The 23,920-nt window shown below is 37.6% G+C and overlaps 2 protein-coding genes across 2 annotated transcripts in view; one reads left to right on the forward strand and one right to left on the reverse strand.

Annotated features, from left to right (window-relative positions):
- Window positions 1–23,920, reverse strand: part of SUPT3H (SPT3 homolog, SAGA and STAGA complex component) — a gene marked incomplete at its 3' end in the record, with an annotated part of 501,076 nt that overhangs the window by 36,344 nt on the left and 440,812 nt on the right. The window lies entirely within an intron of this gene.
- On the forward strand, window positions 1,730–6,094 carry LOC308649153 (protein ITPRID2-like). Its single transcript, XM_081294564.1, is given in 5 exon segments — window positions 1,730–1,986; window positions 1,989–2,861; window positions 2,864–4,195; window positions 4,198–4,865; window positions 4,869–6,094. Coding segments are annotated over 5 exon segments (3,678 nt in total). The 5' UTR covers window positions 1,730–1,850; the 3' UTR covers window positions 5,538–6,094.

Raw genomic sequence — 23,920 nt, forward strand, 5'->3', positions numbered from 1 at the left:
TTATTTTTTAGTTTTAGGTGGACACAATATCTTTATTTTTATGTGGTGCTGGGGATAGAACACAGTGCCTCATGCATGCTAGGTGAGCACTCTACCACTGAGCCACAATCCCAGCCCTGAAAATATATAATCTTGAAAAGAATGTAGACCACACAGTAAAAATGTTAAGAAACCATGAGCAGAACATTCAAGAAATATGGGATAGCATAAAAAGACCAAATTTAAGAGATACTGGGTTAAAGGAAGGCATAGAGTTCTAAACAAAAGGAACGAACAATCTATTCAACTAAGTAATATCAGAAAAATTTCCAAACATGAAGAACAAATTAGAAAACCAAATTCAAGAGGCCTACCGGACACCAAATACACAAAATCACAACAGATCAATACCAAGGCACATTATAATGAAAATGCCTAACATACAGAATAAGGATAGAATATTAAAAGCCATGATTCGTATAGTCCTGCTAAAAAGTTTCCCACCTACTGGATAAAATGGATGGAAAAAAAAAAAAGACAATCATTAAGCTGTCCATTTCTTGACAGCATGCAATCCAGAATGGATTTCTGCGTTGTGACTCCTCCTCAGCATTGCCAGCATAAATCCAAATCTACAAGAAGTTCATCACAAACCCTTTTCCCAGAATCTGCCACACCAAACCGAAAAACCCAACTTTGTGACCTCTGGACTGTCAGTAAGGACCTTTAGTTGTCTCTTCTGTTGGAGATGGCTGGTGGTGATTCTGGTGGTAATAACATTGATGCTGCAGCTAGTGGTGGTGGTTGTGGTGGCAGTGACCCTGGCAATGGTGGCAATGGTGACAGTGGTGCTGGTGGGGTGACAGTAATAGAATGGATGAATTCTTAAAAACTAGTAATATCTGGACCCCAAGAAACCAAAGAAAAATGTTCTCTTATACATGGTACAAGATTACAATTAGTTCTGTGACTCCCAGAAGAGTAGAGGTAAAATTCATAAGTAGAAGGAACTGTATCAGGAGTCAGAAGTAACAGGTTCCAGTCCTGGTCCTGCTACCAGTTTGTTATTTTGACCCAGGATCTCTTAGAATTCATCTGAAAAATGAAGTTGACCGGGTTCACTAACAAAGTCTTTCCTTAAATTGCATAACTATTTGTTCCTGCTCTTTTCAAGTTATTGAATCAAAGACCTAGGCAAGATCATGTGTAATCTAGGATCACTGATCATTTTGTAAATAAAGTTTTAGTGGAATGGAAAAAAAAAAGAGAAACGAATCAGATTATACATAGGGGGAAACCAATTAGGGTATATATAGATATTTCAACCCAGACTCTGAAAGCTAGAAGATCCTGGAACAACAGATATCTGAAAGAAAATGGATACCAACCAAGAATTTTGTATCCAGCAAAATTAAGCTTTAGATTTGATGATGAAATACCCCTCCATGATAAACAAAAGTTGAAAGAATTTACAGCTAGAAAACCTGCACTACAGAACATCCTTGGCAAAATATTCTATGAAAAGGAAATGAAAAACAACAATGAAAATCAGCAGAGGGAGGAATTACACTAAAGGAAAAGCTAATCAAAGGAAAAACCTAGTAAAGTTAGGCGGCGCTGGGGTCCTGCAGTGCTCGCAGGGCCACTCACGCTCCTGGGCCGTGCGGGCTTCATGTGAAGCGCTGGCCCTCCGTCCCCTCCCTCCCCTTCCTTCCCTCCCTCCCTCCCTATCCCCTCCTCCTCCGGCGCCTGCTCCCGCTCCCCCGGGCCCCCAGCCCAGTGGAGCGCTGACAGCAGGGGCGGGTGTCCCTCCCGCCGCCGCTGTGTCTCACACAGGCTCCGGCTAGGGCAGAGGAGCCCCCGGTGCGGCCATGAACCGGCCCCTGACGGCATCGGTGGAGGCGGAGGAGGAACTGGAGTGGCAAGTGGCAAGTCGCAGGAGGAAGGCCTGGGCCAAGTGCCGCAGCTCCTGGCAGGCGTCGGAGACGGAGGATCTGTCCACAGAAGCGACGAGGAGGACCACCCCGGCGCGAAGCTGCCTGCACCCACGGGGAGAGGAAACGTGCCCAACGAGAAGATCGCGATATGGCTCAAGGACTGCCGTACACCTTTGGGAGCCTCACTGGATGAGCAAAGCACTGGGACACTGAAGGGTGTGCTTGTGAGAAATGGAGGAAGTTTTGAAGATGATTTGTCATTGGGAGCTGAAGCCAACCACCTCCATGAAAGTGATGCTCAAATTGAAAACGGCAGTAATATCTTGGCCAAAGAGAGAAGACTTCAGTTTCATCAGAAAGGGAGAAGTATGAATTCTACTGGGTCTGGGAAAAGCAGTGGGACAGTCTCAAGTGTTTCAGAATTATTGGAACTTTATGAGGAAGATCCTGAAGAAATTCTTTATAATCTTGGATTTGGACGAGATGAACCAGATATTGCTTCTAAAATTCCTTCCAGATTTTTTAATTCTTCATCATTTGCAAGAGGGATAGATATTAAAGTATTTTTGAGTGCTCAAATGCAACGGATGGAAGTAGAAAACCCAAATTATGCTTTAACAAGCCGCTTTCGTCAAATTGAAGTGCTTACTACTGTGGCCAATGCGTTTTCTTCTTTATATTCCCAAGTCTCTGGGACTCCCCTTCAGAGAATTGGAAGTATGTCCTCAGTGACCTCTAACAAGGAGACAGACTCGCCTCCACCTTTAACTCGAAGTAACACTGCAAATCGTTTAATGAAAACATTATCAAAACTGAATTTATGTGTTGATAAAACAGAGAAAGGAGAAGGTAGCAGTTCTTCCCCAGCAACTGAAAAAGGAAAGATTCCAAATGTTTCAGTGATCGAAGAAAGTGGCAATAAAAATGATCAAAAATCTCAAAAAGTTGTAAAGAAGACTCATCTTCTATGTTGGCTACTGTTAAAGAAGAAGCTTCAGGTGTTTCTGCAGTAGTTTTGGAGAATGCTGATACTGACAGACTTTCTGATGAAGCAAATAGTAAATGTTTTAACCAAAAAACTGAAAGTGAACAGAGTAAAGAGACTCAAAGTCATGAGAGTAAATTGCCTGAGGAGTCTGTTGTAGAAATGTCCCGTCACAGTGAGTTGGAAAACAGCAGTGAGCTGAAAAATGTCCCCACATCTGCACTTGAAAAAGAGCCTTGTGCACCATTGACAATCCCATCCATAAGAAATATAATGACACAACAGAAGGACTCCTTTGAAATGGAAGAGGTTCAGAGTACAGAGGGAGAAGCTCCTCACATCCCGACCACTTATCAGCTGGGTCTCACCAAGTCCAAAAGAGATCATCTGCTACGCACTGCAAGTCAGCATTCTGATAGCAGTGGTTTTGCTGAAGATTCCACAGACGGTCTCTCCCTAAATCATCTTCAGGTTCATGAGTCCCTGCAAGCCATGGGGAGTAGTGCTGATAGTTGTGACAGTGAGACAACAGTCACATCATTTGGTGAAGACCTTGTTACACCAACAGCACAAGACCAACCTTATTTCAATGAATCAGAGGAGGAATTTCTTACCCCTCGTCAGAAGGAAGGAAGAGCCAAGGCAGCAACAGTTGCTGAATGTGGGACTGTTGAGAATTCAGGAAATAAGCAGTCTACCGGTAGTCCAGAGGATCACGTTACTCAAAGTACCAAAATAGAAGAGGGTTTGTCTCCAGCACAGACAGTAGAGCTGATGAGAGAAACAAGTGGTGAAAGTGATGTGGATAAAAAAAGTGATGTGGATAAAAGCAGCGAATGTGAATTTACCCAGTACACCACACATCATATTCTGAAATCGTTGGCTTCCATTGAAGCTAAATGCATTGATCTGAGCTCGGAAAGTACAACGAGGCCTCCTTCTTCTGTGGACAGAGTTAATACAGCTTTGCAAAGAGCTCGAATGAAGGTGTGTACTCTGTCAGGTCAAAGAGTAGGGCGTAGCCTGATAAAATCAAAAGATCTGTTAAAACAAAGGTACTTGCTTGCCAAAGCTGGCTATCCTCTAAGAAGGTCTCAGTCTTTACCGACAACTTTATTGAGCCCAGTGAGGGTTGTGTCTTCTGTCAACGTTCGTTTGTCTCCAGGGAAAGAAACCAGATGCAGCCCACCTTCCTTCACCTATAAATATACACCTGAAGAGGAACAGGAAGTGGAAAAAGGGGTGACTGAGCATGACCATCAGTCATTGGTTAAATCCACCATTTTCATCTCTCCATCATCTGTGAAGAAGAAGCCAACCAGAGTGAGGTGACCCATTTGGAAGAATGCCATCATGGAAGGACTCCTGCACAGATATCTCAGTCCACCTGCTCCCTTCACTCTGTCCACTCTGAGTGGCAGGAAAGGCCCCTGTGTGAGCACATGAGAACTCTGAGCACACACAGTGTTCTTAACATTTCAGGTGCCACCTGCAGTGCCTTCCCCTCCCCTTTTGGGTGTCCTTACTCACACAGACATGCTGCTTACCCTTACCGAGCATGCTCTGTGAATCCTTCTGCCATAGAAATGCAGTTGCGAAGAGTGTTGCATGATATTAGAAACTCACTGCAGAATCTTTCACAGTACCCTATGATGAGAGGACCTGATTTTGCTGCTGCTCCATATAGTACTCAGAAATCATCTGTTCTACCTCTTTATGAAAATACTTTTCAGGAGCTTCAAACAATGAGGCGGAGCCTGAATTTGTTTAGAACACAAATGATGGATTTAGAGTTGGCAATGCTGCGTCAGCAAACCATGGTTTATCACCACATGACTGAGGAGGAAAGGTATGAAGTTGAACAACTGCAGAGTTTGAGAAATTCAGTCCGAATGGAACTTCAGGACCTGGAGCTTCAGCTGGAGGACCGCTTGCTGGGCCTGGATGAACAGCTTCGGGCTGTGTAGGTGCCTTCTCCTTTCCGCTCCTCAGCACTTGTGGGGATGTGTGGCAGTAGAGGTGCTGGTAACTTGTCATGTCCTTCTCCGCTGAATGTAATGGAACCAGTCACTGAACTGATGCGAGAACAGTCATACTTGAAGTCTGAATTGGGCCTTGGACTTGGAGAAATGGGATATGAAATCCCTCCTGGAGAAAGCTCAGAATCAGTTTTCTCCCATGCAACATCAGAGTCATCTTCTGTGTGTTCTGGTCCCTCTCATGCTAACAGAAGAACTGGAGTGCCTTTGGGTGACTCGGGAGGAAAACACAAAGCCCATTTTGTGGCAAGACAGAAAGTATTCCGAGCATCAGTGGCTCTAACACCAACTGCTCCTTCTAGAACAGGCTCTGTGCAGACGCCTCCAGAGCTGGACAGTTTTGAAGAAGTTGGAGCAGCTGAAGAAGGCTCACGGGTTGTAAGACCTAAGTCTGAAGTGGAAGAAGGGCCTGAAAAACTGCCCCCGATGGCAGCTTCAGAGGAAATGCATAGAAATGTGGAGCAGAACGAGTTGCAGCAAGTCATACGGGAGATTAAAGAGTCAATTGTTGGGGAAATCAGAAGGGAAATTGTAAGTGGACTTTTGGCAGCAGTATCTTCAAGTAAATCATCTAATCCTAAGCAAGATAGTAATTAAGTGGAATTTTTAGGTGGGCATGGATCCTGTTAGTTGTGACTATTGGAATTATCGATGATATACACTGGTGGAGGTGTAATTTGTACTTCAGAAGATACTGTCTGCTGAGCGAGGCTACTGTATACAGTGTACAGTGTGTATCTCCCCTATGCATATCTTTCAAAAAACATACATAGAAACTAGGCACTTTGCTGATTATTTCTTTTCTAATCTCTCAAAACTGTAGCAATTTGGGAAAGCCTAATATTTATTTGTATGTCGATATTTTTCCAAATGATTCGATATGTAGAATTAATTATAAAACTTGAAGACTTCCAGACATAACCAATTTATAAATAACATATTTCTTCAGACTAGCTTCTTACAACACTGACCTCTATGAGGTATTTACTGTGCAATAACTGATTCATTTTTTGAGAGCTTGAAGCAACCAATGATTTTCCCTCCACTGCTGTTAATTAGTGTCACTTTCAAGAAGACAAACTGTTCTGTTGTAAAAATTGCTCTTATTCTTGAGGAGGCTACTAATAGCAGTAGGTTAGAATTATATGAGGTTACCTACAACTACTCAATGTTCTTACACCGTAAGCCTCATTGCTTTACCCCAAACAAATGTAATTTTATTACAGCTTACGTAGTATTTTTCTTTTGGAAATGTGCCTTATGTTAATAAACACTATGTAATTTTTGTGTTGTCCAGACTTCTTCTTATAAGGAGATGTTTCTTCTTTTGTCTTTTAGACTACATAGTAGAGTATTGTCAAAATAATGGGGCCTTTGACTTGAATGGATAGAAATGAATAAGCTGGTTTTTTGTTTTTTCAAAATGGAAGTAATTTAGAGTTGTTCTCCTCATATATAAATGATTTTAATTTGGTTTTAACCAGTCAAAACTTTGTTTATATGAAAGAAAAAGGAAAATGGTCTCCTATTTGGTTTTAAATAAATGTGAAAAGTAACAACCGAATGTCGTTGGAATTATTCTTTCAGCATTTATAATTTTCAACTCCTCTTACATTTCTTTGTGTGTGAAATTTTAATTGAAAGTGGTTGAGATGTTAACAGTGTTCTTTGAAAGAATATATAAAAGGTTTATAATGTTTGAAATACCACACAAAGGTTGATTTCTAAAAAACCTATATTAAAACAATAAAATAAAATATTTATTTTGCCTTTAAAAAAAACCTAGTAAAGTTAAATAACAAAAATAAACAAAATGGCTGGGAATACAAATCATGTCTCAGTAATAACCCTGAATGTTAATGGCCTAAACTCACCAATCAAAAGACATAGGCTAGCTGACTGGATTTAAAAAAAAAAGACTGGACAATATGCTGCCTCCAATAGACTCATCTCATAGGAAAAGACATATACAGACTGAAGGCGAAAGGTTGGAAAAAATCATCACTCACTGTAGAAGCAAGCAGAGGTTTCCATCCTCATATCAAATAAAGTAGATTTTAAGCTAAAGAGTTAATCAAAAGGGACAAAGAAGGACATTTTATACTACTCAAGAGAACCATACACCAACAAGACATAACAACTGTAAATATATATGCCCCAAACAATAAAGCTTCTATGTTCATCAAACAAACTCTTCTCAAGTTCAAGAGTTAAACTGACAACACAATAATTATGGGTGACTTTAACACACCTCTTTAAACACTGGATAGATCTTCCAAACAAAATCTGAACAAAGAAACTATAGAACTCAATTATGCAATCAATAACTTAGACTTAAACTGACATACATAGAATATTCCATCCTTTAACAAGCAAATAAACTTTCTTCTCAGCAGCACATGGATCCTTCTCTAAAATAGACCATAGATTATGCCACAAAGCAACACTTAGCAAATATAAAAAAGTAGAGATACTACCCTGCATTCTATCAGATCATAATGGAATAAAATTAGAAATCAATGATAAGAAATAAAAGCTACTCCAACACCTGGAGACTAAATAATATGCTATTGAATAAACAATGGGTTGCAGAAGACATTAAGGAGGAGATTAAAAAATTTTTAGAGGTGAATGAGAATACAGATAAAACATATCAAAATCTCTGGGACACTATGAAGACAGTTCTAAGGGAAAGTTCATTGCATGGAGTTCATTCCTTCAAAGAAGAAAAGTCAACAAATAAATGACTTAACATTACATCTCAAAGCCCTAGAAAAAGAACAAGTCAACACCAAAAACAGTAGAAATCAGGAAATAATTAAAATCAGAGCTGAAATCAATGAAACTGAAACAAATAATTGAAAAAACTGACAAAACAAAAAGTTGATTCTTTGAAAAAATAAATAGAATTGACAGACCCTTAGCCATGCTAGCAAAGAGAAAGAGAAAGAAAACTCAAATTACTAACATATGTGATGAAAAAGGAAATATCACAACAGATATTACAGAAATGCAGAAAATAAAAACACCTACTCCAATAAAATTGAAGGCATTTACAAATTTCTTGAGTCATATGATTTGTCCAAATTGAATCAGGATGATATACACACTTTAAACAGATCAATTTCAAGCAAGGAAATAGAAGACACCATCAGAAGCCTACCAACCAAGAAAACCCCAAGACCAGAGGGATACACAGTTGAGTTCTACAAGACCTATAAAGAAGAACTAATACCTATACTCTACAAATTATTTCATGAAATAGAAAAGGAGGGAGCACTTTCAAACTCATTCTATGAGGCCAATATCACCCTGATTCCAAAACCAGGCAAAAACACATCAAAGAAAGAAAACTTCAGATCAATATCTCTAATGAACATAGAGGCAAAAATTCTCAATAAAATTCTGGCAAATTGATACAAAAACATATTCAAAAGATAGTGCACAACAATCAAGTGGAGTTCATCCCAGGGATGCAATGTTGGTTCAACATATGGAAATCAATAAACGTTATTCATCACATCAATAGACTTAAAGACAAGAATCATGTGATCATCTCAATTGATGCAGAAAAAGCATTTGACAAAATACAGCACCCTTACATGTTCAAAACACTAGAAAAACTAGGGATAATAGAAACATATCTCAACATCATAAAAGCTATATGCTAAGCCCCAGGCCAACATCATTCTAAATGGAGAAAAATTGAAAGCATTCCCTCTAAAAACTGGAACAAGACAGGATGCCCTCTTTCACCACTTCTGTTTAATACAGTTCTTGAAACACTGGCCAGAGCAATTAGACAGATGAAAGAAATTAAAGGGACATGGATAGGAAAAGAAGAACTCAAATTAACACTATTTGCTGACGATATGATTCTATACCTAGAAGACTCAAAAACTTCCACCAGAAAACTTCTAGAACTAATAAATGAATTCAGTTAAGTAGCAGGATACAAAATCAACACCCATAAATCAAAGGCTTTTCTGTATATCAGTGACAAATCCTCTGAAAGGGAAACAAGAAAAACTACCTCATTTACAATAGCCTCAAAAAAAAAAAAAACCCCACTTGGGAATCAACCTAAAGAAAGAGGTGAAAGAGCTATACAATGAAAACTACAGAATGTTAAAGAAAGAAATTAAAGAAGACCTTAGAAGATGGAAAGATCTCCCTGGTTCTTGGATGATAGCCTCTTCAACAAATGGTGTTGGGAAAACTGAAAATCCATATGCAACAAAATGAAATTGAACCCCCACCTCTCACCATGCACAAAACTCAACTCAAAGTGGATCAAAGACTTAGGAAGTAAATCAGAGACACTGAAGTTATTAGAATAAAAAGTAGGCCCAAATCTCCATCATGTAGGATTAGGACCCAACTTCTATACTCCTATTGCACAATAATTAAAATCATGAATCAATAAATGGAATGGATTCAAACTAAAAAGCTTCTTCTTGGCAAATAAAACATTAAGGTGCATAAAGAGCCAAGGGAGCAAATGTTTACCACTTGCACATCAGATGGAGCACTAATCTCTAGGGTATATAAACAACTCAAAAAGCTAAACATCAAAACAAACAAACAAACAAACAAACAAACAAATAGCCCAAGCAATGAATGCGCCATATAAATATTAATTAAAAATGAATCACAGACTCAAAACATAAGAAACTATAAAACTTCTAGTAAAAGACATGAGACAATCTGTGTGGCTTTATGGTAAGTCACGTTTCTTAGGTAACATACTTACATACAGAGAAAAACTGATAAATTAGACTACTTCAAATTTCCAAGCTCAAGGGCTGAGGGTGTAGCTCAATGATACAGAGCTTGCCTAGCATTTAAAAGGCCCTGGATTCAATACCCAGTACAGCCAAACAAACAAACCAAAACTCAAGCAAAATGAAAATATGCCCACATCAAGATATGTATATAAATATACACGTTTTCGTGGACTCAAAATTGCCAACAACTGGAAACAAACTCAAATATTCATTACATAGATAAATGTGACACATCCATAGCATCCCTTAGCAATAAAAGAATTATGATACATATGAGAACATGGATGAATTTCAAATACATTATACTAAGCCAAAGAAGTCAGACTCAAAAGGAGTAAACATTTATGATTCTGTTTATATGGCATTCTAGTTATGGGAACTTATATGATTGGAAAATAGATCCATGGTTGACTGGGCTGGAAATGATGGGGAGAGAAGACTGACATTTTTGCAGCAACAGAAATGCTCTGTATCTTAATTGTCATAGTGGTTGCATATATTTGTCAAAACATTCAGTTAGATACTTAACTTAAAAAGAGTAAATTTTATTGTATGTAAATTATCCATTAGTAAAAAAATTTTTTTAAATGATGTGTACTGGGGGATGGTCAAGATTTGTACAACACAGGCAGAAAGAAGATTTGACTTGAAGAGTACTAGAAAATGGAAAACAACACTTTTAAAATTTCCAAGCTGTTGGTTTTCCACCTGGCTACATACTATGTTTTTATTAGAAAGGTCCAGTTGAATAGAAAAATTATATGGCTAGCATTATTTCCTTAAGAGCAAGGTAGACAGTGTATATAATTATAAAATAAATTCATTTTGGCAAATACTTACTGCATACCTACTATTTACCAGGCATTGGGTAGGCACTATGGGAGGAAAACATATATCTGAGGTTCAAAGTGGGGTATCCTGGGACTCATAGTTTAGTAGATCTAAACCATTCATGTGTACCTTACCACTGGGCATGATCAACAGTCACTTCAAAGCTTTGAAATGGTCTTCCTCTCTGGAGCACTTGAAATCTCATTCTGGAGAACTGCCCCAGCTCTCAGATGAAAAGGAGTTGGGAAAAGGAGGTACGACTGGAACAGTCAAATGTATTTTGCAGGGAAAAGAAAGCAGAAACTTCTTTGGAGAGAACACAGGATTCCAGACTTTTCTAAACATTTGTCTTCCCCAATTAAAAAAAAATTTTTTTTTGAAGACTGGAGAATAACTTTCCACATCAGAAGTAGAATTTTTAGCTTTATTTTGACTTTCTTGACTTTCTTGTGTTTAAAAACAGCATTTGAGGTCTGGGAGTATAGTTCAGTGGTAGAGTACCTGCTTAGCATGTGTAAGGCTTTGTTTTGATCTCAGACCATCCCAAAACACACACACACACACACACACACACACACACACACACGAAAAAACCCCACAAAGCAAACAAGCAAACAAAAACCCAAACGCCAAAAACAAAACAAAAATCTCCCCGCAAAAAATCAAAAACCCAGAACTTAAAAGCACAAGAATGTGACTGACATTAAGGATCTGATTAAACCCTTGGGCATAAATCAAGATAATGTTCTGGGAACTGGACTCTGAGCACCACAATGAAAGGATGGTAATTTCTTCCTTGTATTTTACTTTGAAACAGTGTTAACTGTTTTATACTTTCCCAATTGCTGATACAGTTATTTTGCTAGGCATAAAACGCCATTTTAGGCTAAAATTTTTTTTTTCCTTTTTGGTATTTTTGTAATTGATCTGAGACTACAAGTCTGGTCACAATCAAAGTATACATTAAAGAAAACCAGCCACGATTGGTTATAACAACTCAGATTAACCATTACGTAAATACTACAGGGAACAAGACTTGTAAAAATAACACTTATGTTTACAAATATCTGTTGACACGACTCACTATAATTATCATGTTACTGACTAATTACTTTTTAAATAGAATTTTTAACAATTACAGAAAGATTTAAATTTTAAGCTCCTGTCTTTTCTCCTCCTCTTCTTATTTTCCAACAATAAAATGTCAATCTAAGCTATTTAACTATTGCTGGAGACCTATAGTTCCTAATAATTTTCTCTAGGATTCATTAGACACCTATTGTTTTAGTCATCTTTCTTTTTTGTTGAAGGGACAAAAAGACCTGACCAGAACAATTGTAGAGGAGGAAGTATTTATTTGGGGGCTCACAGTTTCAGAAGTCTTGAGTCCACAGATAGTAGGCTCTATTCCTCGGGGCTCGAGGTGAGGCAAGACATCATGGTGGAAGAGTATGGTGGAGGGAAGCAGTTCACACAATGATCAGGAAGCAGAGAGAGAGATCTCCACTTGCCAGATAAAAATATATACCCTAAAGTCACACCCCCAATGCCCACCTCTGCCAGCCACACCCCACCTGCCTTCAGTTACCACTCAATTAATCTTATGAGGTGATTAATTCACTGATTGGGTTAAGGCTTTTGTAACCCAATCATTTCTTCTCTGAACCTCTTGAATTGTCTCCAACATGAGCTTTTCAAGGATACCTCACATCCAACCATTAACACATATGTTGACAGTTAGCTCTTTGTGTCTATAAATTTTATCTTTCCAATTAGACTTCTGAAGGTCTTTTCATTTCTCTAGCACAGTGACTTTTCTCAGCACTAGATAGTGATATATCAGAACCACTTGGTGACCTTTTAAATATCCTAAGGCCCAGACTGTATCCTAGACCAATTAATTTCTCAAGGTGGGGCCTCAGCATCAAGCACAATGTTTGGTGGGGTGAGGAGTGGACAGTTAGTCCAAGTGGGAAAAAAAAATCAAACTTCCATTCTTTCAGATTTATTTCCACTCTTAGTTTCCCATTGTTTTTATCCCCTGTGATAAGAAAAATATCATAGTAATATTCTATGTTTTCCTGTTGTGTGGATCTCTTTAACTGGATGCTCTAATCAGGGTCCTGTAAGCTAGCTTATAAACAGCATTTTCTCTTAAAGACTGATAGATGTTAAAAGACGTCCAAACTGCTAGCTCTTATGGCATTTTCCTTGATTTATGTTTATCATTTGTTTCAGTTCACATCAATAAGAGTATATTTTATGTGCATATTTACAAACCGGTTTATGGCTGACAAAGTATTTCTATATGCATTATCTCATGTGAACCTCATAATAATTCTGGAAAGCAGGTAGAATTACTATGTCCATTTTAGATGAGAAAACTGTGGTTCAAGAAGGTTATATGATTTGTCTAAATCTCACAGTTCACTGACGGAGTCAGGATACAGAACCAGCTCATGTAATACCCAATCCACTATGTTTTCTACTATTTAGTCCACCTGACTATCCACTGAAGGAGAATAGTGGTTAATGAAGGATGATTTATTTTTTGTTTGTTTGTTTTTTATGGTGCTAGGGATTGAACCCAGGGCCTTGTGCATGCAAGGTAAACACTCTACCAACTGAGCTATATCTCCAGCCCAGGATGACTTACTTTTAAGGGGTATTTTGGGTTAAATAACTAAACTACTGAAACAAATATTATTTTGTGACTAATTCCAACTCAAAAGTGATATTAAAGGGTAAATTATAGCTATAATGCTGTGTTCTGTACATGGGAACATCTTAATGTACTTTAAAGAAGTACCTGGAATACAGTATGGGTCAGCAAATATTTGCTGAATGAACAAATGTACACAAAATTACATGATTGTTGCAACACATATTTCTACACAGCACAGATGTAGAGATAAGTACTCCAAATGAATCTTTAATTTTTATCCTCTTTTGATCTAATTGTAAGGATATGGAGAAAGGGTCAGAAAACTAACAGCATTCTGGTTGAATTAGTCTTCAAGGAAGACAAGGACAGACTAATGGGCGATAAGACACACAGACATGGGCCTGTATTCTTCCTGTCTGGAAGAATATTTTCAGGATGTAACTAAATATTCACAGGAGAAAATATTAACTGAAAACAGCCCACAAGACCTACATATTAAATTAAAGTCACTAGGCAGGAAGAATAAAGGATAGCTATTCCAGCACATCAAGTAGATGTAGGACCTGAGTATAACAGTAGAGCCTATGTATTTGTACATTTATAAAAGCTAATTCATTGTGTGGTGATATGTTTAGCTTGGAAGAGCACAGCAATTATGTATTTGTAATAATGCTCCTAACACACATGGCCTGAGGATCACCACTGGTTGACATTTGGAGCAAAGCATTAGATACCACTTCTTCCTTAGACAGTCAAGTCTGAGAAGTTGCCGAGTGGATATGAGGTCAAAAACTGGTTAGAGATGATGACTAAAATCTGTGAAACAAAAATGCTAGTCAATGGTGAGACTACTTCCAAGAAACAGAATTGGCAATACAAAAAAAAAAAATTACTTAAGTAAGAATGTACTAATACTCAATTTTTTTTTTTTTTTTTGTACTGGAACTTGAACTGAGGAGCACTCAACCACTGAGTCACATATCCAGCCCTATTTTGTATTTAGATACAGGGACTCACTGAGTTGCTTAGTGCCTCACTTTTGCGGATGTTGGCTTTGAACTTGTGATCCTCTTGCCTCAGCGTCCTGTGCTGCTGCGACAACAGGTGTGTGCCACCATGCCCAGCTGGTCAAGGTTTGCTATGTAGAAATTACAACCATGGACCAAGTCCTCTCTTTTTGGGGAGCTCAGAATCCAATGACAAGGCATGACTACTGACAGTACACACCGAACTCTGGATAAAAACATGAAGGACTCAAGTTTATCTATGTGTAGAGACCAAAGGAAGAGAATTGCTTTTATCCTTCCTCATAGGAATAGTTTCAATACTTTTAAGAACCTTTTCCATGGTGTTTTGTAGATATATTTTTCAAATATTTGTACATAAATTTACTTAAATACAGGAGAAAAATAAAGCCACAGAAACATCCAAGGAATAAAATGTTTTGCAAATGGCTGGGTAAACAAAGTGGGGATATAAGAGATTCTGTTTTATTGGTAAACAGGCTCTGAGGGACACTGCTGTGACTAACAACAATTAGCATGCTTGTGTAGTATCCACCACAATTACGGTTGGCAACCCAGAACAACTTGTCAGACAATTATGAGGAAATGAATCCAGCCTCAAACTGATTGACCAAAATCCTCATTCTCTCAAACTTGTGCTGGATATAGTGGGGTTGTGATAAGAAAAAGTGTGATTTCTTTGTGAAAGAGCCATCATATAAAGAAATGTGTAAAAACATTCCCCAAGTAGCCTTTTAAATGCAAACATATTTTTCCATATTGTTGTTTAAAAAAAAAACGTGACAGAACAACTTTCAAAAAGGAATCCAGATGGCTTACTATGACCTTACAGTAAAAATCATAAAAAATTTAATGAAATACTAGAATACCTCCTTTAATTGACTTAGTTGATGATATCTGAAATCTGGAATTATTTCTATAAGAAGTTAGCATCAAACCCTTGATCAAGATTATAAACTGCTACTGAACACTGTTTCTATGGGAAAAATAAAAATTGACATATATTGTATTGACTCATCAGGCCTTTTCCAGGAACTTAACTTGCAAAAGGGACAAAGATTGACTCCTTGTTTAAAAAGGGGGACCCCAATGAATTTTCTATGAATTTGAGTGCCAAATGAAATGGAAAATCCATCATCCTCAGAGGTTAGAAGACCAATTCATGAAATGATACTGTAGTTTCTATTTCTCAGTTTTGGGGAAACTAACTACTCTAGTGAGGAAGAAAGAGGCTCAGAATCAACCATCTAGAAGTAATTAAGCCAGAATTAGGTAAATGAACACCTGAGGAAAAGTAACTCTTGGTGGAACAAGGTAAATTCCCCACTATAGTCACCTTTTCCACTTTGCTTTTTTACCTTTCAACTAATTCCACTGTTCTATTTTCCCCTAATTAAGCTTGGCGGAGATATGCTCAGCTTCATTAACTACACTGAAAACCACACCATATAACATGGGACCACCTTGAAAGGATTTAGAGAATGAGTTTTACCAGTCTTTGCTTTTACATTTTTACTGAACCTGTTTTGATTCTAAGGCTACTGAAGGACTTCATCCTTGGAAAAAACCGAGTTTCCCAAGTCAACTTTCCCAAAGTAAAATTCACTGCACCATCATCTTTCCATGGATGACACTAATCTCCTCCTAAGTGATCTCCCTGCTACTCCTCAGGACTGTAGGACACTTGGAGTGATCCTTTACCATCTATTGTGAAAACAACCAGTCAGTCAGAGTGAGTCAGTATGTTTTGTTGAACTTGGCTCTGAGGTGGGGTGGCTTAGTGGGGTCAATATCATCCCTCTGCTGAGATTCCTCTCCCTTTTCCCAGTTGATAACTGACCCCCTAAAATCCTCCTTTATTGTCTTTACACCTCCTACAGACACAGTTCTGCTCAGTTTTGAATTCACTGAGTATCCCCTTATGTTCCAGTCTCTGCACATGACCATAAACACATTAAAACAAAAATGTAAGCATTTAAAATATATCTAAAATGTGATTTAAAAAATATTCATAAGACAAACAGAAATTTATTTTAACTTAGATAATTCTATTAAACTGAAGATTTTCTAACAGAATCTAGAAACATGATCACTATCTTCAAATACCTGAAGGTCTATCTTATGAGGCAGGATTACTTCTGTCCCTTAAAGTTCCAAGAAAACCTCCAAAGATAAAACATAACATTTCCTTATCTAAAAGATAAAAATAAACAGGACACAAAATATGTGTCCTTGATGAGTGAGGTACATGTAACAATGGAAACAACCACAGAATTTATTCTTCACTATTTGGTTGTGTAACTTGCAATTCTTGGGTTATCAATGAACAGTTAGTTCTGCCTGACAAACTCCTGGTTTCTGATTTCACAACTCTTTCCATCACATGGTCTTGTATAGAAACATGTTGTACTTTCTAGGCAGTGTCATAAAATCCCACACACCAATGCTGCTCCCCTTCTCTCCAGTCACTTGTGGAGCAGTGAGGTGCTGCTAGGGCCGAGTCCCATCTCAGGCTGGCCAGTTAGGACTGGCAGATGCTTCTACCAAAGCAGCAGTTTTTCATCTCCCAGCCTTTATGGCTCACACTGTAATAGATAAGGAATAGCAGACATCCTGTCTCTAGTGTACTCAGAAACGAATTCAAACTAATGCAAAACAGAATCAGTAGGCACTGTTGTTCTTATTTTGCTCTTCTATTGAAACTGTCATTTTTATGTGCAGAATGGTTTCTTCACCTCTTTACTCCTACCATGTAGTCACCGGTATCGACCCAATATGTGCCACATTTGACCTTTGGTCAATTAGAATTTCTCAAATATTGCAGGGAATTAAGGGTTATTATGCAGCCGAAGCTATTATGACAGATGGTGTGTGTGAGTTTGTGGGAAGTGTTGAGTACAGATAGATATCAGACACAGCCACACATCTCACACACACCCGTTACAAATGCACTCACATTTTTGTTTGTTTGGTTTGGTTTAAGGGCAGCCTTTAGGTACCCACCCCACCACTCCAAACCAGGGACATTTCTGGCTATAGCCAAGCATACATATACTAACATAATTCTTGTTTAATAACAAGACTGAAAAATACTGTCTGTCACTCCTCTACTCAAGCTGATTGTCTTTTAATAGTTTCAATGAAAGTTGTGCAAGGAAATAATATCCTACAATTTCTGGTCTCCAGGGAGGAATATGGCTGTTCCCAGAAGAGAGTGAGTCTTTGCTGACTTTGCTACTTTATGAGTAAAACAGGAAGTTCAGTCCTCTTTTACTGTACCTTTTCCATTTTTGAAAAGTTGCCCAAATAGTTTCAAGTAGAGTTGAAACAAAGTTATTAATGTCAAGAAGCCAAGATCTTTTCCATGGTTTGCTGAATGAGGAAAGAAGAAAACTATACTAAGTTATCCTTTGCTTCTCCTGCTTTAGCCAAAGCAGCAAGGGGAGAAGGAATAAGTGAAAAGGAATGGTGTTTATCTTTTAACAAAATCACAGTGTTCTGCCCTCAGCTCTAGCAGTCAAATGTGGCCACTGCATCTTTAACACAGATAGCCTGTTTTCTGAGAGACGACACAGTAATTATAGTGCTTCTGCCAGAGGGACTCACACATGCAAACCATTATGTAAAATAAAATTTCTTTTTCTTTAAGAATACTCAAGATCATTAGACATGGTTTCTTCAATACTAGAAATTCAGGCCAAAAATGAAAAGAAATAGTTTCAAGTATTTGCAACATAATTCCTTCATGCATTTATGGAAATACAGTAAAAGTGCCCTAAAATGTGGCTTGACATTTCATGCTGCACTGTTTTTCTATTTTTTTAATTCTCTAACATTTGCCCTCTTACTCTATATCATTTCAGTTTCACTATATTTCAAATATTCGCAGAGCAATAGCTACGTCTATTACTGAATACTTGAGCTTCGAGGGAGTTAATGAACAACAGGAAACAGCCCAGAAGCTTGTTGTAAATTAAATAAACTCCTTATAAATTAAACATGGTAACACACAAACACAAATGTAGGGCATGACAACATGACAGAACTTTAAAAAATGACAATTAAATGTATTGCACTGCTTTCCCTAATGATGTGCTATGCTAATTTAAGGATAAGGTGATGATTCTGTTGATTTAACAGTTTAACATGGAACTCATAAATGAGAATAAAATCTGCAATAAAGAAATCATGGGGACTTTATAACATTCATGAGTATAGAGTTAGGTATATTATTATATGGGAGAAAGATATACATTGCAATTGAATCAATTTTTTTTTGTATCGTAAACCAACCTAAGCCATTTGGGGTGAAGAGTAAGCAGGCTTTTAGGTTCAAAGAAACACATTGCCTTATTAAAAATTCAGATTCTCAAGAAGATACTATTTGGTAGATCTTCTTTTTCCTTTATATTGCCTCTGTTTTGCTTCTCCCACAATTTACTTTTTTAAAATTTTTATGAAGATGTTCTGAAAATAAAAGAAAAATAATAATAAAAAAGGCACCACTTATAAGACCTTTATAAAACATAAAGCACCATAAACAGAGATATAGAAAATTACTTTACTCTGCTCTAGGAAAAAGAGTCCACATCGATTGGGTTGATTTTTGAAGTCCATGTTAACTGCCTCTTTCTTCTTCTTCTTCTTCTTCTTTTTTTTTTTTTTAAAAAAAAGCACCCTTATTCAGGTAAGTAGGTAATCCAGCTCTTCCACCACCATTTTACGATGCTTGTATTATGTGGAATTATTAACAAATTTCCTTTAAATGTTCTTTTTTATTCTAAAGGCCAGAATAGGATCATATATATAGTGTACTTTTTCTGCCTAGGATTACATAAAATTACCATTAGAGAAAGCCAACTCTGAGGAAGACAGACATTATAGTCAAAATCCCAGAGTAGGCCACTTTCAGGCTATCCAAATACACAACTAGAATAAGTTCTTGATTGTGTTCGTAGGAATCATGGGTATTTTTGCCTCAGTGGCAAGAAATGAAACCTGCTCAGGCACAGGGAACAAGCGTAAAGAATGAGGGGAGCATTGACTTCACTCTTTTTCCCCCGCTCTTCCCACATTTAACTACTTGATCTCAAAACATCTAATGCTCTCTCTTCCTTGGGCTTCTATACTTGTGCTGATTAGCTTGCACTTCTTGGCTCTTCTTGCTTGGCAAAACCTGACTCATCCTTTAGGTTTTAGCTTAGACGACGACACTTCCATCAGAAAGCCTCCCCTGACAAAGTTAGGCCTCACATCATCTCTTACCTTTAACTTACTACATGGAATCATAGTTGCCTATGTCTTTGACCGTAAGCCTCTTGAGAATAGAAGATAGTCTGTTCTAAAATGTGGTCCCAGTATCTGACACTTACCCAGCCATATAATCAATCAGATGCCACTAAATGTTCATTGAACAAATTAGTAACCTGCTGATAATGATGACAATGCTACTAATGGCTAAATTTACTGAGTACTGATTATGTGCCAACCATTATCCTAAGTCCTTGTTGGATCTCAGAAAAAAAAATGACACCTCAATTTATGACAGTTTGAAATGCTGAGCACTTTGAATGTAAGGAAATTGGAAGGCCTTACAAGTTGCCTCTGAATTAAGTTCTTTCTAGCCTTCCCTTATCACCCACCCCCCAGTAGGGAAGGGCTCTCTCTGAAGTTCCCTCACATAACACTGGGGTTATCTTAAAAAAAATGAGATTTTCCTCCCTAGGGATCTTATTACATAACCAGAAAACATTACATACTAGAGAAGAAAATAATATGCCCAGACAGGCTTTTCCTTTCAAAGCTCCAGGAGATTATCTGGAACTTTGCATAGTAAGGCAATCTGCCCTCAAGGCAACTCTGCCTATCATGCTGAGGATGCCTTGCTACCTCCCCCACCTTTGAGAGGAACCTTGTCCCAGGAAACTGTCCTTTGAGCTTGATTATTTCTTCCCCAAATCACTTATTATCCCTCTAAAATAGTGTATAGTTGCACCCTCCATTTCCCTCTACCCCAGAGAGAAGGTATTTATGTTTCAAACCTCTGTTCCTTTGAGTTCCCTATTTTGTAGGGCCCCTGAATTTAAGAACATTAATATATTTATTTATCTGCTTTTTCTCCTGTTAAGTCTGTCTACTATCAGTCCATTTCAATGAACCTTCAAAGGGCAGAGGCAAATTTTCCTTGTCTTCACACCCTTTACATTTAATCCTCACAACAACACTATAAGATAGGGACCATTCCTATTCCCATTTTATAGATGAAGAAACTGAATTTTTTATAAAGATCTTCCTGGATCTTTGGGGTTGCTTTGTTTTAGACCGGCTTGTCAATTTAGGTGAATTTAGTCTTTGTGCTAGGAACGAGGCCAGATTTAAGAGTAACTGCTAATTAATAACAGATCAGAATAATTATTAGGTTGACTCAATTGAAATTTGACAATCAACTGGTTTTGACTTATATATATGGCAGTTTCATGAGAGTCAACCTTATATATTGAGTTTAACTATAGTGTAGTCTTCATTCCTGTGCCCTATCTTTATATCACCCACAATTTTAAAGAATAGTGCACTTTTACATATTGTCATGCTAGAGAGTGGCAGGTACATGGATAGAGACCTGGGAGGGCATTCAAGCACAAAATTCTTTTTAACTCTGTCAACATTCTTATTTCTATGGCTGTCGGATATCTTTCCTACATATAACTCTTCTCTGAACAATGGCATTGGCTGTAATACATTCTGCTTGTGTAGGACATGTCAAGGTTCTCAGAAGAGAGAAAATCAGTAATTAAAAATGTTTTTCTATAATTTTAACTCATGTAGGATGATATAAAGCCAAAGGGAAAATAAAATAATTTAGAAAAAAATGATCTAAATTTGCCAGTTCCCAACACTTCTGGAATATTGCCAGTCTTAATTTGGATTGGGCCTCTCAGAATTTACATTACTCTAACCTGATGCAGCCTAAAAAACAGACTTGATATGAAGACCCAACATAACGGGCAGTCTGTTCTCAAGTTGCCCAGCCCGGAACCAGAATGTTTTGTTTGTTTCACTTTAGAGGAGGGTGATACTGTGTCTCTTAGCGAAAGGTATTTGTGATGAAAATAACATAGGCTAATTCAAAGCTATGTATAGCAAATGCTCACAGAAGGGAACAGAACTTGTTTTTAAGGTGGGAACATTTTTAGAGTTTGCTGGAGATTTTTATTTCAAAATCTCCAAATTCAACAATTCTTCAGCCTCTATAAACTTTCAAATGGAAAGCTCCAATATTTAGAGTAAATAATTTCTAAGCTTCCCCTTCACAGCAAGTTTTCCTTTTCTCTCCTGTCATAAGAGTGTTATATCCTGGCACCTGAAATACAGAACTCCTTTGTAGGAAAGCTATCATACCATACCACTCAGAATGTGTTGCTAATGAGGTTACTGCTTAACAGAACCATAGAAGGATATTGAAAAAAGAAAATACCCTGACAAATGTGTTGACCAAAGGATGCCAACAACTCTCCTAGGGTCCTGTCCGAAATTCAAGGATTTTAGAAAAGTAAAAATGAACTTTAGTGTATGTGAAAAATCATAACATTGAAACATAAGTCCATTTATCTTTTAACTATTTTTCTAGTTCTCTTCCAAAATTTTCCTGGTTATTAAAACACTGCTGTGTAAATAAAAATGTTCTGCTTTATAACTTAACTCCTATTTCTTGTCCTTACAATATAATAATGTCATTGTTTGTTATATCACATTTATTCTTAAAGTAAGAGGGCTTGATTGGAAGGATTTTAAATAGCACATTGAAAAAGGCCTTTTGCAGGAGAATGAGACTGTGGAATGAAAGACTGGGGATTCAGAAAAAGACCAAGAAGGCCATCTATAATTCTGAGAGTCCTAAAAGAGTTTATATACCATGGCTTCACTGAAATAAACAGAACTCTTTATATAAAAACACTCTCCTATCTGCTAAATGAATTGTCCAAGGCTAAGATGTACATTGATAAAGTCATGAGGAATGTATAACCAGAATTTCAGTGAAGCCATTCAAATTCCCAGATTGGGAATATAATTACAAACAAATAACACATATCATTAACATATATCCTCTGCCCTGAATAAATGCCCATTCTACATCTCTTTGGAGATAATCAGTTAATTGCTTTGTGCACCCAATTACCCTGAGTCATCTGGACCACCAAAAACGAGAGCTTATAGTAGTCTATAAAATGCCACAACTCTCAGAGATAGCATATGCTATAATTAGAATCACAGACTGTAGGAGCAGGAATGGGCCATAGAGGTAATTTACTTCAACCTTCTCATTGTACAGTTCAGCTTGAGTGACTTTTCCAAATGTTATTTAGCTAGTTAATGGCCGAACTGGGAGTGAAATCAGGTCTCTTGACTCTAATTCTACTGCCTTTGCCGTTATAACAGGTTTCAGCCATGACATACTATTTAAACAAGGTCAGTGACTCAGGCACTATCAAGCTTAATGGAAATGGATTCTACTAACAGAAGGCCTACAAGAGGGCTTAACAGAAAACTCCCTGTATTTAATTCTTAAAAAGCTGAGGAATAACTTGGTACACTCTCCACCAACATGAAAAAGCAAAGGGAGGGCTGGGGTTGTAGCTCAGTGGAAGAGCCCTTGCCTAGCATGTGTGAGGCACTGGGTTTGATTCTCAGCACCACATATAAATAAATAAAATAAAGGCCCATCGACAACTAAAAAATACTGAGGGGGGGGGGAAGCAGCTGGGCACCATGGTGCCCGTCTATAATCCCAGCGGCTTGGTGGATGAGGCAGGAGGATTGTGAGTTCAAAGCCAGCTTTAGCAAAAGTAAGGTGCTAAGCAACTCAGTGAAACTCTGTCTCTTAATAAAATACAAAATAGGCCTGGGGATGTGACTCAGTGGTCCAGTGCACCTGACTTTACTCCCTGGTACACCCCTCCTCCACCAAAACAACAACAAAAAAAAAGCAAAGGGAACTCTATGATAAATTCTAAGAGATTCTAATATGGTTTTTAAAAAATCTTGCAGAATGACTAATAAGTATACATTCAATATAGAAAAGTCACTCAACTTTGATAATTTTCAAATCTCATTTATTGCAGCTATGAAATAAGAGTGAGAAGTTGCTTCATAAAATACTATTTTTTTTCCTCCAATGATAGTACATTTAAACTAAAAAAAGTGCTAGACTGGAAATCAAAAGACATGGTTCTATCATGGGCTCTGCCATAAATTCACTAAAACCGCCCTAACTTTCTAAGTCAACTTTCTCTACCCTATAAACTGAAGGGATCATGTTTTAATTGTGTAGAAGGGTCATGTTTTAAGAAAAGTCCCAGAAATTCTCTGAAGGTGTCCTAGGAAATGCCCAAAGGGGACAGAAGAGTGAGGGTAGTCAAGCTTAGGAATTCTGAGTTTTCCACCCAAATTCAATGGGTACGTTCTGTTTTGATATGATTTTCTTATTAAGCTAACATGAATGCTTTTGTTGGAAAAATAAGTTCTGTGGCTGAAGTTTGAAAATCCCTGAATAGATACAAATTGCCATCATATTTCTTTTTACTCTGATGTTCACTTCTAAGTGTAAAACCCTGCAAGGACACCCACCAGGTATTCTTAAGCTCAAGTTCCTAAATAGAGCTTTTTCCATCCTCA

The sequence above is a fragment of the Spermophilus citellus genome, assembly GCF_964194105.1.
Source record: "Spermophilus citellus genome assembly, chromosome: 5".
Lineage (NCBI taxonomy): Eukaryota > Metazoa > Chordata > Mammalia > Rodentia > Sciuridae > Spermophilus > Spermophilus citellus.